The sequence below is a fragment of the Megalops cyprinoides genome, chromosome 7, assembly GCF_013368585.1.
Source record: "Megalops cyprinoides isolate fMegCyp1 chromosome 7, fMegCyp1.pri, whole genome shotgun sequence".
Taxonomy (NCBI): Eukaryota; Metazoa; Chordata; class Actinopteri; order Elopiformes; family Megalopidae; genus Megalops; species Megalops cyprinoides.
In genome coordinates, this window is record NC_050589.1 from 21,514,319 (window position 1) to 21,530,129 (window position 15,811).

At 46.0% G+C, this 15,811-nt stretch overlaps 1 protein-coding gene across 1 annotated transcript in view; it reads right to left on the reverse strand.

Annotated features, from left to right (window-relative positions):
- The window catches only part of sema3bl (sema domain, immunoglobulin domain (Ig), short basic domain, secreted, (semaphorin) 3bl), a 38,107-nt gene that overhangs the window by 4,720 nt on the left and 17,576 nt on the right, over positions 1-15,811 (reverse strand). The window contains exons 3-11 of the mRNA XM_036532577.1: positions 15,724-15,786; positions 11,124-11,243; positions 7,420-7,510; positions 5,584-5,700; positions 5,063-5,205; positions 2,827-2,941; positions 2,620-2,689; positions 2,323-2,467; positions 934-1,165 (exon numbers count right to left, since the gene is read on the reverse strand). Of these exons, the coding sequence (XP_036388470.1) occupies positions 934-1,165; positions 2,323-2,467; positions 2,620-2,689; positions 2,827-2,941; positions 5,063-5,205; positions 5,584-5,700; positions 7,420-7,510; positions 11,124-11,243; positions 15,724-15,786 (1,096 nt within the window). The remainder of the gene's footprint in view (positions 1-933; positions 1,166-2,322; positions 2,468-2,619; positions 2,690-2,826; positions 2,942-5,062; positions 5,206-5,583; positions 5,701-7,419; positions 7,511-11,123; positions 11,244-15,723; positions 15,787-15,811) is intronic.

Sequence of the window (15,811 nt, forward strand, 5' to 3'; positions counted from 1 at the left end):
TCCTGGGGGATCGGCTATTCCACTGAGTGTCTCCATAGGGGGATCGGCTATTCCACTAAGTGTCTCCATAGGAAGAGAGAGACAGTACACAAGTGTCTTAGAGTGCTTTCAGACAAGGCATTCAAATTCTAACCTATCAGCTTTTAATGTATCACTTTAGTGGGGAAAAACTGTGACAAATGTGTTTCGCACTGATAAGCCGCCACCTGTTGTGCTGCCAGCGCTTCAGTTTCCAGCACTGTTCTTTGCGTGAAGTTGTTTCCGTATTGAACTATGACTCTGAAAAGGCAAGCAGCCCTCTCAGAGTAATGTTATTCCCTTGAGAAGTCAGCTTTCTTGTATTGTTGAAAACTGGGACCGCAAAAACCCCAAGAGAGAGGAGTGGCAGCCAAATTATACATGTAAGCTCCTTTTCATATGTGCAGGCCATTGCAGTGCTGTTAGGTCATGTTACAGGCCGGTGCAAACAGTGCTACATTTCCAGAACTAAGCACATACATTGGTGTGCAATTACAAATATCCATGTATCTTTTATAAATTATTGAAAAACATGAAATATAGTCCAAATTATTCTGACACAGATTCTATCCTAATTTCCTATTATTTCTGACACAAAATTGTTCTTTAAGGGCAGCACATAGAAACGCATGTTATATAGCTACGTTTTTTTAACTGATTTATTGGAGAATCTCAAATGTAACCTTCTGTGAAGAATGTGGATTTCAGTATTTCCTTCCAAGACTTCCTTTGCTGCAGACTTTGTTTGCCAATCCACCTTTACAGGAGGGGGCTAGAATTCCAATGCCTCTGATTTGCTTCACATTAGCCCAAGAAATCATTCATATGCAAATTGGGTCCCATCTAAATTCTCATGGTATAGAGGTGGAGTTATGCTCTAGTTGGGAGATGGAGAGGGACTTTGGTGACTCTCACCGGTTCCGATGAACATGACGTCGTACTGCCCGTCCTCGGCCTCCACACGGTCCACCACGATCTGCTGCAGCCGGTACTGCACGTTGGTCTTGACCAGCACAGGCTGGCGCAGAGCAGGGTAAATGGGTCGCCACATCAGAGGGTGACTGCGGGCAAACTGCAGCACGGTGTCTGGGAAGTCCTTGGTGCTGGCAAACTGCCGCCCTGGCTGGTTAATGATCTTACTGGGGCACTGTGGTGGAGAGACAAGGGAGACAGTGACTGACAGACCATGCTGTGCTGGAAGTGTGCATAAAACAGAATGGAGACAGATTCTAACCAGACCTGTCTCAAACCAGGCTTGCTTTTTTAAATATACAGTACATGCTCACACAGTGGTGACAGTGCTGTAGAACTGTAAATAACAGAGAACAGGGAAGGAGTTTGGTTTCTAAACTCCAATGGGAGAGCATCTGGTGGAAATTAACATGGGACTGTTTAAATAACCCTCATTAAACTTAGAATAACAATGCGTAGGTGGGATGTATCGTGATCTGTGTTTCTGAATTCGGTGTGAATGACAGCAACCAGAAATGGGGTTCCCTCTTGCAGCAGCTGGGAGTAGGACACCAAACCTTCTCGGGCCTGTGTGTAGTTAGGAGAGCCTGGGACATGTTGTGTTTCACCATGTAAGGCACTGAAATCTGCCATCAATCAGAGAGCAGGTGAAAACTGGTGGGGTGCGCCAGTCTCAGGGCAGGGATGACGTAGCGGGAGTTTGAGCGTCGGGGCAGACTGAGAGCAGGAGAGTGGGATATCGAGAGATCAAGCGCAGAGAGAGCTTTCCCAGCAGATAATGACATGACAATAAGGCGGTGTATTGTTTCACAAGTCCATCTCCCTGCCAAGTAATATCTCCAGATGCAGGCAGCCTCTCTCCCTCTGACCACAGAACAGACAGAAGGCAGGGGGTCAGATTCGGCGGAATGGGACATATTCTCTCTGAAATCACAGCCTTTGAGCCTCAACAGCAGCAACACAAGCTCACTTCTCACGTTCAACCTCTGCCTCACTCACAGTCTTTACTGCTGGCTCTTGCCTCCACACTGGAGAGTGTGTCTGCTCTGACTCTTCTATTAGTCCCTATAGTCTTAATTAAACACACAAAGCTTGGCTTTAAATCTTAAACGATGTGTAATGAATGTTCTTGTCCAAAACGGTTGCCAAGCATCATCCAGGTGCACGCTCCACTTTGGTGATGGATGGGGTGAGTTACGCAATCCCGTGGGATCCTTGGATGAAAGTTCCTATACAAGTCGATTTGCGTGCATGATTTAGTATGGGATTATATGATACTGTGCAGAATGGTAAGGTCTGTTATAGTATGAGGTGACGTTACAGTACACTTACCACCCCAGGCCTGGGGTAGGGGACCCGTCCCTCATAGGCCGCCCACTGGTAGTCCGGCCCCTCCTTGTGTGCAAACGGTCCGTTGAAGGCCTCTCGGATGTCTGCCATGCGGTACACGCACACCGCATATCCCTTGAAAACGTTACTGATGGAGGAGAAAGTCAAGACTGAGTGGAAGCTCTGCCTCCAAAGTACAGGATACACAATTAGCATAATGTGCATCATAACCTACATACAGCCCAATCCATCGTGAGATGTACAGCCCTTAGAACAATGAAAATGAAAGCCCTATCGTACCTGATAGTGCTGAAAATAGCATATACATCTGGGTTCTTTTCATCCTTGGTCCTCAGCAGGAACACATCCTCTGCATTTCATTCAGGGGGAGAACAGGGGAATAAATTACTTATAGCAGTGTGCATGTTTGTGTGTATGTGTGTGTGTGTGTGTGTATCAATGCACACTTGAACATGCATAAGCATGTGAATATGTGCGTAGACTCACCCAGCTCATCGAAATGTGTGTCAATGCCATGAGGCCCAGGTACAGAGCACACCAGCCTGGCCTTGATGAAGGTGCTCCACTTGTTCACAAGCACACGCTGCCCCCCAGCATCATTCTGCTCAAGGGACAGGGAGGACCAGTTCAGCATACACAGCTACACACTGTATACTTCAACCATGACTTAACCACCTTCATCTGTCCTAGCACTGAGGATTCGTTTCTCATTTACATCGACACGCAAGCATCCCAAGACTACACTGTGTAGCCAACTAACTGTAAAAGAAGATCAGGTGGTTAGACTGAAAAAGTCAGATAAGGCAATTTGGCCAGGATCTTGTCATCAGTATTTTAGTGGCTGCTTTAGTGAGATCTTCCTCATTGAAGAGAGGCCTGTGTCTTGGTTTAAAAGTATGTGAAATGTAAAACAACGAACCACCTGCAACCCACTTTCTCACTGGAAATGTCTGACCTGTCATTTATAAAGAGCTACCGCATACGGAGCACCTGACACAGTGGCACACTGCCCATTTATTACAACCTAGATTTCCACCTGACTGCTCCAGACACGAAACTGTGGTGACTTTTTACAGAAATATAATGTAAAGAGATTCTTGAAATTCAGAGCACGAAGCTATTCTACCATTACAGATTATTTCAGCATATTAGCTGCTGTTGAGTGTGGTAACAGAAAAAATAATTATCTGTCACGCCAAGTGCATTAAAAGCATTAGACTGAGCTGGTTGAGTAAGCTTAGCTGGAAAAAGGTGTCAATGATAGGGAAGTAAAATGAATACAGCTCCAGCTCTATGTTACTGTATGTGCTAAGGTTGGTCAGGAAACTATGCTAAGTGAATGCAATAAATGCCTCCCCCAAATGTATTACTTGACACAGCGGTTTGTTAAGGCGATATACTGCATGCGTCTACTCAGAGATAATTGCTTTCTTGGCTGAATAAGCTCCTTCTGGCACTTGGTGTTAGGACGGAAAATAACAGCCTGTCTTTACTACATGTTGGGGAGAAAATGTGTCTCTCCGAAGGACACCTGCTGCCAGGACAGCGTTACGGTCCAGGGGTCCCTGGGGTGGTGTGCATGTCATCAACCCCTCATAACCCCTCACAACCCCTCACACCATGACAGTCCTGAGAGACAGAAACCCTTTCAGTGCCCCCATCGCTCTCCTGGCTTCTTTCACATTTCACACATCTGGTAAGACCAACAGTGGGCTGGGAAGGAGGTATGAGTGTGTATGTGTGTGTGTGTGTGTGTGTGTGTGTGTGTGCGTGTGTGTGTGTGTGTGTGTGTGTATAGTGTGTGTATGTGTGTGTGTGTGTGTGTGTGTATAGAGTGTGTGTGTGTGTGTGTGTGCGCGTGTATGTGTGTATGTATGTGTGTATGTGCTGTACGTGCCTGTGTGTTTGCGCACGTGTCAGTGTAGGTGTGTGTTCATGCATTTTTGTGTTTTTCTGAGTGACCGTACATGCGTGTGTGTGTTTTTGTGTACATGTGTGAGTTTATGCCTGTGTGTGCATGCTTGACAACATGTGTGAAAGTGCAAGTGTCTGAGAGAGACTGCGGTATGTGAGTGCATACCAAAGCACGCACAACAGCTGTTCATGTTTGATTCAAGACGCTGATTGTTCCACAGAGACTGTTTTGTACAGACACCCCTCCTCTCCACTGATTTTACCCCCTGTTAGCCAGACTAAACCATCAAACCCCATGTAGGGAGACACAAAAACCATCTTTTTCCGTATCGAAGCGTTTCCAACAGAGGCCTCTTTGTAAAAATAAAACGTGACGATGGTTTGGTTCTGCATCTACGGAATGCATGTTCTAATGCATATTCACAGTGGGGCCAAGAGGATAGCCGTGTAAAAGCATAATAAATTGGCGTGACAATAAGAGGTCAGCATGGAGCTACAAACATATCCAATAGTGTCATCCATTAAATGATTTCAATTCAGGTTTTTGGCTAGGGAATATAGGGTGGATTGCTTACATGCAGGGCAGGAACAAAGCAGGCCTCTTTTGAGGAACTTCAACTTTAAATTGGGTAAAACAACCCAAGGTCAAGATCCATGAAAAGGAGTAATGAGGGGTTAAGAGGGAGCTTAATGATGAAGAATGAGGAAAAGCAATGCTGGGTCGTGAAGAAAAGCAGTGAAGAAAGAGGAAGACGAAGAGTTCTAAGACATGAGAGGAGTGATGGGAAGAGATTGGGCGTGCCCTCACCGCACACACGCGGCCCACTCGGCTGTGAATGGCCCCCGTGCCATCCCCGGCCTCCATGGCTTTCTCCGTGAAGAAGAAGTACACTTTGTCATTGTCACGGTCGTCGTTGTCAGGGATGAGGTGTGCCGCCACGAACTTTGGATCTGAGAGAAGGAGGAAATGCAGACAGGGACATGCACAGTGCGATTAGACTAGACTAGACAAGACAAATAAGATCAGACACGCAGCAAGTCTGTGTAATAGACAGTGTCAGTTAGTCATGTGTTAGTTAAATCACTTTGTGTGTGGGTGTGTGGGTGTGTGCAACAGACATTTCATGTCACATACAGTACAATTCAGTAGGAAAGTTTAATAATCCCAAGTGAGGGAAAGGGAAAAGACAGAAATACAAAACCACAAAAACAGTAATCTTCCTCATCAGCAATTAGTAGTAACAGCTATGTTGGAACATTTTCAGTAGGTGTGTTTCCTGAGCTGCTGTTAGAGCAGGGTGGGTGGGGCAGGGTGGGGTTGGGCTGTACCGTGCAGCAGGCGCTGGTCCGTCTCTGTTCTCATGGTGGAGCGACTACCCAGGCTCCGGAAGATCACCGCATCACGCCCCAGGAAATCTGCTGTCAGGCCAGTATACAGTTCCCCGCCTGGGGGGGGCCAGGGCAAGGAGGAGAGAGAAAGGATGTGTGAAGGTGACAGACAGAGAGATAAGCAGCAGGAACAGAGAAAGGGAAATAAGAGATGGGGGACAGGAGAAAAAGATATTGAGAGAGACAGGGAAAGAGAACATGAGAAAACTACGGCAATCTTCATGGTGACTTATTCAAACCCCAGAGATCAGATTATGCTTTGGCAAAGTAATCTGCCTTCCGACAGAAAGCGTCAGGGGCTGAACAGGTGCTGGTAGAGGGCTCTACTTTTGCAGCTGTGTGTGATCAGGGCCTGCTGAAGCTGCTTTAAGAACGTCAGATGAACTGCAGCCCATGAGAGAATGGAGAGAGCTGCTGAACAGAAGGATTCTATTATGTCTTCTGAGGCCCTACTCCAAATGGGGCAGCCCACTCTGCAGGGAAAAGGCAGAATGTGTGGGAGGGTTTAAAATGGATCCATCAGGTACTGTAAGGCATTATTCATTACGACACGCTGGCTCCAGCTCCCTCCCAGAAACCAAGTCACTTTTATTAGGTCCCTCTCAAGATTATTATCAACCTAGCAAATAACTCATTTGTAAAAGATGTAGGCAGCAGGGGAGCCCGGGAATTTGGGTGAATGACCTTTAGCTCCTCATGCTGAAGATTTCACTTTACGTAAGTATGATACACAAACTAAAACTATTTTGTCGCTTTCTCTCTGTCACTCTCTCATTGTAGTTTGAAAAATCACATCCTTTAACAAGATCACTGTGAAAACTTGTACCTCCTACAGTGTGTCAGGAATCATGCTTTACCTCCTGACTGGGTGTGAGTATGAGAGATCTCAGCTCTGGTCTGGTGTGTATGACGTTGTCATCATGTAAGACGGATGAGAGTGTAGTTCAGAGTGTGCAATGTATATTTTCTCAATGTATGCCTGTGCGTGTAATTTGGTGTATGTGTATGAATGAATGCAAAATTCTTCTGATAGCATGAGCTTTTGGAGTAGCACGAGCACAGTGGTAAACAATCTGGTGATTCAATCTTGTGGCAATACTTTGCTGGAAACTGGTGGTATTAATATATAGTTGTGACTTATTCCCTTTGTGGCAATGTTCTCACAATGGTACCATAATTCAAATATTCATATGTCTGCTTTCCAAACCCTACAGAATGGACTTTTTGTAAGTCATTCTGGATGAGAGCAGCCGCCAATTGAATAAATATAAAATGTAAATGTATCTGTGTGTGTATGTATGTGTGTGTGCACTGTGAAACTTACGCGGATGGGCTTTTGGCCATTCATGTGTGTCTGTCTGCCAGAATTAATGCATTGTGGAATAGGGATCAACATGGGCTTTGTGGAGCTCAGCTAAAACTGAAAGGAGTGCTGGGTAGAGAGAGTGCTGGAGACCTCTCCCCAGACCCCAGCGGACTGACAAACATCACTGCATGGCCCCAGCTTGCTTTATTATGGGCACTGAGTGACGGACAGCCCACAGCGCACGCTCTTGGCCTGTTGTGAGAGGACTCTCTTGTGGTGTGCTGTCACTCCTCAACCTGGCTGTCAGTCCAGTGAATCAGATCATGGTTTCTATAACGGCAATGCCAAGCGACATTAAAAGAACAACGCCTTCATGGGCCATTCATTAAAAAAGTGATCGGGTTTCCACTCAAAGGTGAAATGAAAAACAATTGTGAAAGTGTGACAGCTGCAAAAAGAACAGGACATACCAATGAAGGTGCTGGCAAAGGGGTGGCTGGGGTCATGAGGACATTTCCCCCGCCCATTCTCCACGTTGGTTGGGTCCATTGAGAACACATGCTATTTGAGGGAAGAAGGCCGAAGAAGAGGGGAGAAGAACCAGAAAATATTATAATAATATCCACATTGTCATTATCTTAACATTATTAAGATCTCATCATGATCAGTCAGGTCTTAACATGAAGAACAATAGATTGTGGGCAAAAGAACCAATCCATTAAGAGAAGCGAGATCATTAGTGGAAGTGCCCTGTGTGTCTCAACTGGATGGTGCTTCATGTTACAGGGGCCAAAGATGAATGCAGTCTTTGTTAAGTATGGGGGCAAAGGCTGTGAGTTCCTCCCTGTTACAATAGTGTATTGTGGTTCAGCATGAATGGCAATAAAAATGGCACATACAAAATGAATAACAGAGGGATTCAAAATAAATTTAACTATGACTTCCTGCCTCCTTCAACAGAAGAGGCTGAACTTCCCTGATTTTGTAGATTTCCAGTAAAAGTCCCCCTCTCTCTCTCTCTCTCTCTCTCTCTCTCTCTCTCTCTCTCTCTCTCTCTCACTCTCTCTCTCTCTCTCTCTCTCTCTCTCACACACACACACACACACACACACACACACACACACACACACACACACACACAGTTACAATGCTGAATGCAGAACTAAATACAAACCCTTACATGTGGATATTTTCCAGCACAGTGACAAGCCCAGAAGTGCCTCACTGATGGCTGGCACAAAGGGGCCAATCTCTGAGTGTTTGGTGGGATAGGAGGGGTTTTGGGGTTTAACGCAGAATCCTGTCCCATTGCACGGGCTCTGCACTGTGTCAGGGTCTCTTGTGCAGAGCACCTCTGACTGAGTACACGCTGCAGGAGCCAGTGGTGCTGCTATGGGACAACACAGTGGCCTCAGAGTATCTCAGATAAGGGGTGGTGATTATGATTTGGCAAGGCCTGCTGTGTACCCCACCACCCCCAACCCCTGCAAACTGGTTCGGAACAGCAGGCCTTGGCACACAAGATGAGACCCAAGTCCCTTTTCTCAGCTTTCTGTACATAAAAGCACCAGATGTGGTGTTTTTGTAATCTGCCATCTGGTCTCTTTAAGACTCCCGGCAGCACACACAGCTCCCTTGTTAGAATAACATCGGAAATATTAGTGAGGGAAATCATCTACTGCACAGCAATCTCTTTTTGAACATTCAACACAGACATGACTTCCCTTCATAACTTCAGCCTGGAACAGACGGCCCATTTCTCTTCTGGAGACTCTCCTGTTTCTTTCTCTCTCTCTCTGTCTTTCTCTCTCTCTCTCACTCTCTCAGGGCCTCACTTTGTTAACCCCAATCTATAGTAATACATATAAATATTTATAATCTGTTTCAGAAATGAACATAAGAAGTTTTCATTTCACATTTTTAAGTGTTCTGAGCCCTTCAAAAATGTAGATTTTGTGATTTTGAAACAATTTAAATTGACATAAGATCAATTTAGAATGTGTTTCTCACCTAGCTCTAACTCTCTCTCTCTCTCTCTTTCACTCTCTCTCTCTGTCTCTCTCTCTCAGCTTCCTTTACACTATATCTCTCATTCTCCCATTCTCCTGACTTTTCTCCAAGTCTCTTTACTACACCCATTTGTCTCTCTGTCTGTCCCTCTCTCTCTCTATCTCCATCTCTATTTGCTTGTCTCTCCCTCTCCCCGTGGTTCTTCTGTTTCTTCCAAGAAAAAGCTTTCCTGCATTAGCTCACTGGCAGCCTTGAAGAGGAAACTGTCTCAGCTGGTCTGCTGTTGATTAGAATGTCGTAGCTGTTCTGCATTGATTGGCCTCGCCAACTCAAACAGCTGTCCCCGGGCCACTGAAAGGGCTACTGGCACAGGCCCTGCACTGACCAATACCCTCCGCCGGCACTCCGTCTCTCTTTCAGGGCAGCAGGAGACATCCTATCAGGCCTCCCTGTGCACTGTGGGGCTCTCCCCTCTCCTGCAGGACAGTGTAGGGAAATGTACACTCCCTCTGTGCCTCCCCCAGCCCACCACACAGGCCAGGGAGAAGAGGTAACGTAAACCGCAACCAGACAAACTGCCTCTCACTTCTCCTCTCCTTGGCTGAAAATAATAACAAACAACAAATATTTCCCATTATGGGTTTGGGAGCACTGCATGTTATCATTCCACTGCTCTGGTTTATTTCCCCCTAATTTAAAGGTTGTTCAAAGCTTGACCTGCAGATCCCCCTTCCAGCACTGCTGCCTGGCAGTCCATGCCGCCTATCTCAGGATGCATACTTGGAAGATGATCATTTATTTAGTCAGTCGCTAAACTTATTTAGTTAGCCACCTCCTTATTTGCTTTCCCTCACCCTGGGCCCCCCTAAGTGACGAATGAGGGTGCAGATCTTTGGACCATGTCGTGGGTGGTATGACCTTTGACCAGATGCCTTTTTACCCTTAGTTTTGTTACAGGTGGCAAGCACTAACAATCCCCTACACACACATCCCCCAGGATGGAAGGATAGCAGCTTTCTTTCATGCTCAGCGGGTGAGAACACTGTTTAGGGGAGGGGCAGGACCTGTGTAAGGTGCCAACCCACTGCCAGCAATATAGTGAAAACTCACACGCACCCAGACAGACCCACACTGGGTTCAGGGGTGACTCCACACCTGTCTGCTTGCCACTGTCTAGCAATGTATTGTCTACCAGTGATGTATAGTTTGTATTGTGTATACTGTTATTGAATGCTGTGGGTATTGCATATGGCATAGTGCTGTATTGTGTTTCCCTCCCTTAGCATATGTTACACAGAGGGGCCTGTTACACTGCCTCCAGTGATTAATGCAGAGAGCAGGCAAACATGGCAGGGTTGGCCGCTGATACCCTGTGGCCTCCCCACCACCAGTCCATCCATCCCCAGTTTCAGCAGCCCCCCCACAGCGCTCCGGTTTTAGGATCACGGTTTGAGGGGCCCTCGACCGCAGACTGACTGCGCCCCCTCCCCTCTCTATAGGGGTACAGAGCCCCTCCATAAACCACACTGGAGCGTATGAGGTAGAGATCGCCATTGTTCTGCTCTAAATGGCCTCATTCAAATAACGGAGGGGACTGGAGGTAAAATAACAGGTAGTTTCACATTCACATTCACAGTTTCACTCCCAGTGCCAGTCCACGCCAATCCCACTAAAGCCAGAGCGGCGCGGGTGGCAGCAGAGTCTTTCTACTCTGCCTAATCAACATGTTAGAGCCAACAACCACACACGTGTCATTCCTCACGCATGGTGACACGGCAGAGTTCAGGGACAGGGCGGACACAGTGCTAACACTGTATCAAATACACACGCACGCACACCAGAGTGTAACATCAGCGTCGGGAGCCATGTTCTTTTCAACAAAAGCCAATTGTGAAAGGGGCAAGCCGCTCGTTGTGGGACCAGGGAGAAGTCTTAAGTGATTTAAAAAATAAAATCCTTATGAGGAAAGAAAATGAAAGCAGCGGGTCGCATCTGTTTACTGTGAGATGCTGGCATTACTGAGGCTCAGGGCAGACCATAAAAGCATGAATGATTTATAATAATCCCTTCATCAGCCACCACAGGCTCCTATGGGCAATCAGAGCAAAATGAAAGCCGCCAACCAGTCAACACCCCCATTGCTCACAGTTGGCCAGCCTCTTACCTCCCCTCGGTGGCCCACATTGACGAAGGCGCACAAGGGCTGGAAGGCGCCAGTGCCACAGGCCAGCAGGTGGGTGCGGTTGTAGGGCTGCAGCAGGCGGACATAATTGGCACACTCACTCTGTAAAACATACACGCGCAGGAGGGACAATTAATTACACCCAAGCGCAGCAGTTTTTTACATACAGTTCAACAGAAACTATCGTCGGGTTCTGATCATTTAACTTGGAGTTGGAGAAAAAAAATGTTTTTTTTCACAGGCCATTGATTCCACATGTTACCAAAGAACGCCAAGAAAAAGAGTTTAAAAGATAAATAAAATAAACTACCACAAAAACCTAGTCCTTTCCAGAGACTTTTTCCCAGAGAGAGAGCATGACAGAGAGAAAGAGACAGCGAGAGAGAGAGAGAAAGCAAGATGACATGAACTTAAAAGCCGCACAGGAAGACCGGGGCAAGGTTTCCTGTTCTTAAATAGTAACAATAGGAGCTCTGGGATCAGGTTGGCCAAACGGAAACTTGTCAGGAGTGTCATTTCAGGGGGTGATGGGGTCAAACTCATTCAATAGACAGGAGGAGACAAGGGGGTCAGCCATTTAAAAGACTGCAGTAACTATGAGCCTGGTCAATGCTTCCTGGAAAATTCCAGTGCACAGCAGGAGCCAGTGACATCATTCTGACCCACAGCCTCAAAATGACCTCACCACCATGGGTTTAACACCACAGCTGAACTTGACTGTGGCCTTTAAAGGAAACCGAATTCGAACCTGCACATGTCACAGGGATTCACCTATGACTGCTGGACAGGACACCAGCCCAACAAAGCATTCCACTCACCATCTATATCACTACTGCTGAGTTTAGAAACTGGCAAGGCTTTGATACCGCACTGCATGTCTGTTGGTTCCTCAAGTTATACATGCCTGTGTTATTATTCAGGAAGCACATTTTCATTTTAATCCTACTGTGCAATTAGCTCCTCACACACAATTACTATGGAATTAGTGCCACAGTTAATTCAATCACTTATATATTAATTTATTAGTAGATAACATCTGTAAAGGAATATAAAACCATTGTGGTTTACAATATAACTGACAGACGCTCGGGTTACTAGGTCAAAGAAGAAAGAACAAGATGTTTGAAATTTTTACACTCTGGGCTGGGGCCATTCTGCAAACCGCTTCCACTCTAAACATGCCGCCGGAGAGCCAGCGCCGCTTTTAGCACTAACAGGAAATCAAAAGCTATCATGGAAAAAAAGAAAAAAAAAACATTTCACATTGCTGTTGAAATTTGGAATCTCTATATCAAATGAATGAATTGGTAAACAAAGTCTGCGGGTCTCACAGCTGCTGCCGAGGAGAATGGTCCAAAGGAAATGGGATCGGCCCATCTGGGGCCAAGAGCCAGGACTCCCGGAGAAGGAGTATCTGAGGCTCTTCGGGCCTGTCGGCCGTCAGTCCCACAGCTTCATACGGACACACAGAGAGACCCCCTCTGGTGACTGGCCACCGCGCAAGCATCTGCTCACCACACAGGATAAAATTCACCCCCCAGCTGTCTTTCTTTGTAAAATTAGGGGAAACAAGGATGCGGACCAGCTGTGTGAGAATAAGCCTCTCGTGTTATCCTTTGTAAATCTGTTCAGCAATAACACAGCCTGTCTTTTACTCATCACCCATTTACACAACAGGGTAACTATTACCAATCCACACAGCCCAAGTACTGTATTTCAGGTAGATGAGCATCTCAGCCTAGGGGTAGGAATACAATGACCCCAGGCTTTACCCACTACTCTAAGCTTACTGACACCCTTACAATTGACCCGTTTTAATCTTTTTGCCCCACAAATGTACCTACCTGTTGCATCTGAGACAGTTCCAAAATCATCCCACCCTCTACCCACAGAGCCACATCTGACCTCTGTCTGACTGCCTTGTTCTGCTGAGACAGAGTAATAACGGCACAGCGGCTGTGAGGTTAATGAAAGCTAAGGCACAAGGTCGTGACCTAGCAGGATAGCCATCACAAAGCAAACACGTCGGGGGCTGACCCAGGGCCACGCAGTGGGATCAGGCATCTCATTAGCCGCCAGTTCCCCTCCATTAGGCAGCTAATAAAAGCCTCCGTGTTGCTGATGGGATGTGGGAATGTAGAGAAAGGGGTCCTCCAGCCTTTGACCATGGAACCTTTAAAAAGTAAGAGACCTCCAATGCAGGAGGGTTGTTGCTATAGTCCAAAACTGGCATTTTTTAGAGGGTAGAGTAATTCGATCTGAACAGTGCATATGTTCTTGTCATAACAAAAACAATATGGTTAAAGTTTACAACAGGCAATTAAAATTGACTGAGCTATTCAAAGTGTGCACACCACCATTTTTGCTTTATTTTACTGTGGTTTCCATTACCTATTCTGTCATAAAGAATACAGCTAACTCCATTCATGGTGACCTGTTGGCGTGATGGCAAAGAGAAATAATTGTTTTCCCTTTGATCTCTCCGTGATTGGCAGTCCTCAATCACCAGCCTGCCAGCTTGCATCCGACTGGTGTCCCGCTACACAGGAGGGTATTGCTCGGTCCTGAAGCAATGAAAAAAGGCCTTGTTTTGCTTGACTTCACCTCAGCAATGTCTACTGTGAAAGGAGAAACTCAAGGTCTTCTTGTTTTGTTCCCATTGAAATTAGGTTGATGATTTCAAGGAATGGTCAGTCATCAGCACATCCTGCCCAAACAAACTCGGCCCTGCATGACCCTCGACCCTTTTTTCAGGGTAACATTTAGCCATGCCATGAGGTGAAGCGCAAACAGGACTATGACTGCGTGCAAGGCTAAAGAAAAGAGAAGGAATGCAGTCAATCATGGTTAATTCACAAATAGAGAAAGGCAAATAGAGAAAGGGCCATGGCCTTGATGGTATGCTCGAAGAAACACTCCCCTCTCTCCAGGGTGTCCCACTGAAAGACAACAAAACCCAGAGCTTTTGCCCAGTAGTGGTCTCAAAAACCAGGTCCCTCCATTGGTTACAACAAGGGAAGGACATGTGAAACAGGGTGGGGTGTGACCTTGGCACAAGCTCTACACAGGGCAGGCCCCTAATATCACCACAGCATCACCCATCTCTGCCAGTACAGGCAATGCTTTAATGCACCACTGAATCCTGTGATGAAGTACACTCATTACTGCTTTCGCACTCCTAAATAAGGCTATCGCGTTTCAGAAGATAAACACCCTCAAAGCTGCTATTATGGAGAATGTAAGCATGCCAACTGAAGGCGTAGACCAAATTGCTTTCTTTAAAGAAAACATTCCCCCACCCCCAAAGCCTTTCAGGCCTCCGTCCATCTGTTTTCACCATTAAGGCTGAACCGCTGAACAAAAGTCCACCTGATTTAAAGGGAGAAGCACAGAGATAGACCTGGTGGCCTCTGCACTGGTGGTGTGAGCCCACAAGGGGTGGGAGGGGTGAGGTGTGCATGTGTGGGGAGGGTGAAGGGCACACTGTATTAGGGTCTGAGCCCTGAGGGGGGTCAACGTGAGCAGATAGCAGGCGCAAAGGCAGAGAGTCTTTCCCTGCGTGAAGGTTAGATTGAGTTACAACGTGCAGAATTTAAGACTTGTGTCATGCCGCATAATGACTCCTGCTCTCCCTGTGGAAGAGGGCTCATATACCTATCTCTGTTTATGATATTACTTACGGCGACAGCGGCGGAAACGTGTAATAACTCTCGATATTAAATATCCCGTCTCACCTGCCACTTCAAACGAGCTAATTACCTTCTGCCTGCGCCGTGGCCTGACTCCGGGGTTTTAAAACTCAAGTCCCATCTAGCGAGACAGATTAACTCCTTTTTATTACAGAAAAATGTAAACGATAACAGATGGTGAGAAGGTTTCGCTTTGCATTATTAGTAGAAGCTTGGGGACCAAATAATTAAAATGCAGCCAAAACGTGTCCCTATTTACAATGGAAAATGAAGCCCATGTCTATCACCAGCCTCCTATTCCTCGTTAAGTGAGTCGTTACAAGTTTAATGGTGTCTGAACTCCATTTTGTATGGATAAGAGATGCAAGATGATTCTTGATTGTGCTTAATGGATCAAAGGAGAGACATCATTAAAATTCCAACTGATCTTCATTAAGGTGCTAACTGATTCTCAATCCTGTAGAAACATTGTTCTTCTAAGCACAGAGTGGATAAGGTGAAAGGAGATCTCTGGGCTGTGGTAAATTGTGAATATCTGCCACTCCAATTTCATATCATCAAGAAATTCTATAACAGTAAGTCTATCCCATGTACAACATACCCCATCCCATTGAAAGATTCTACAAAACTATGCCCATCTCATTCAGAAACTTCAGAGCCACAAATAATTCTGTTAACATTTCAACTGCTTTAGGGGGATTCTAGAATAGTATTTCTATGACATTATGAGGCTCTAAAAGATATTTACATAGGAACACTAAAATATGTTTCTGGATTCTACAAGACTAAATATAGATGAATGGTTATATGGCAACAGGCATTGCTGAATTATTGAGGGGTGTCTAACCTAAAGATCTACATTATGAAAGAATACACACTGGATTGTCACTTACCTGGGGGTCCTTGCCTTTGAGTACACACTCCTCTCTATTTCCAGGTAAGGGAGGCCAGTAGATCTGCCAAGAGAGGAGGAGAGAGAGA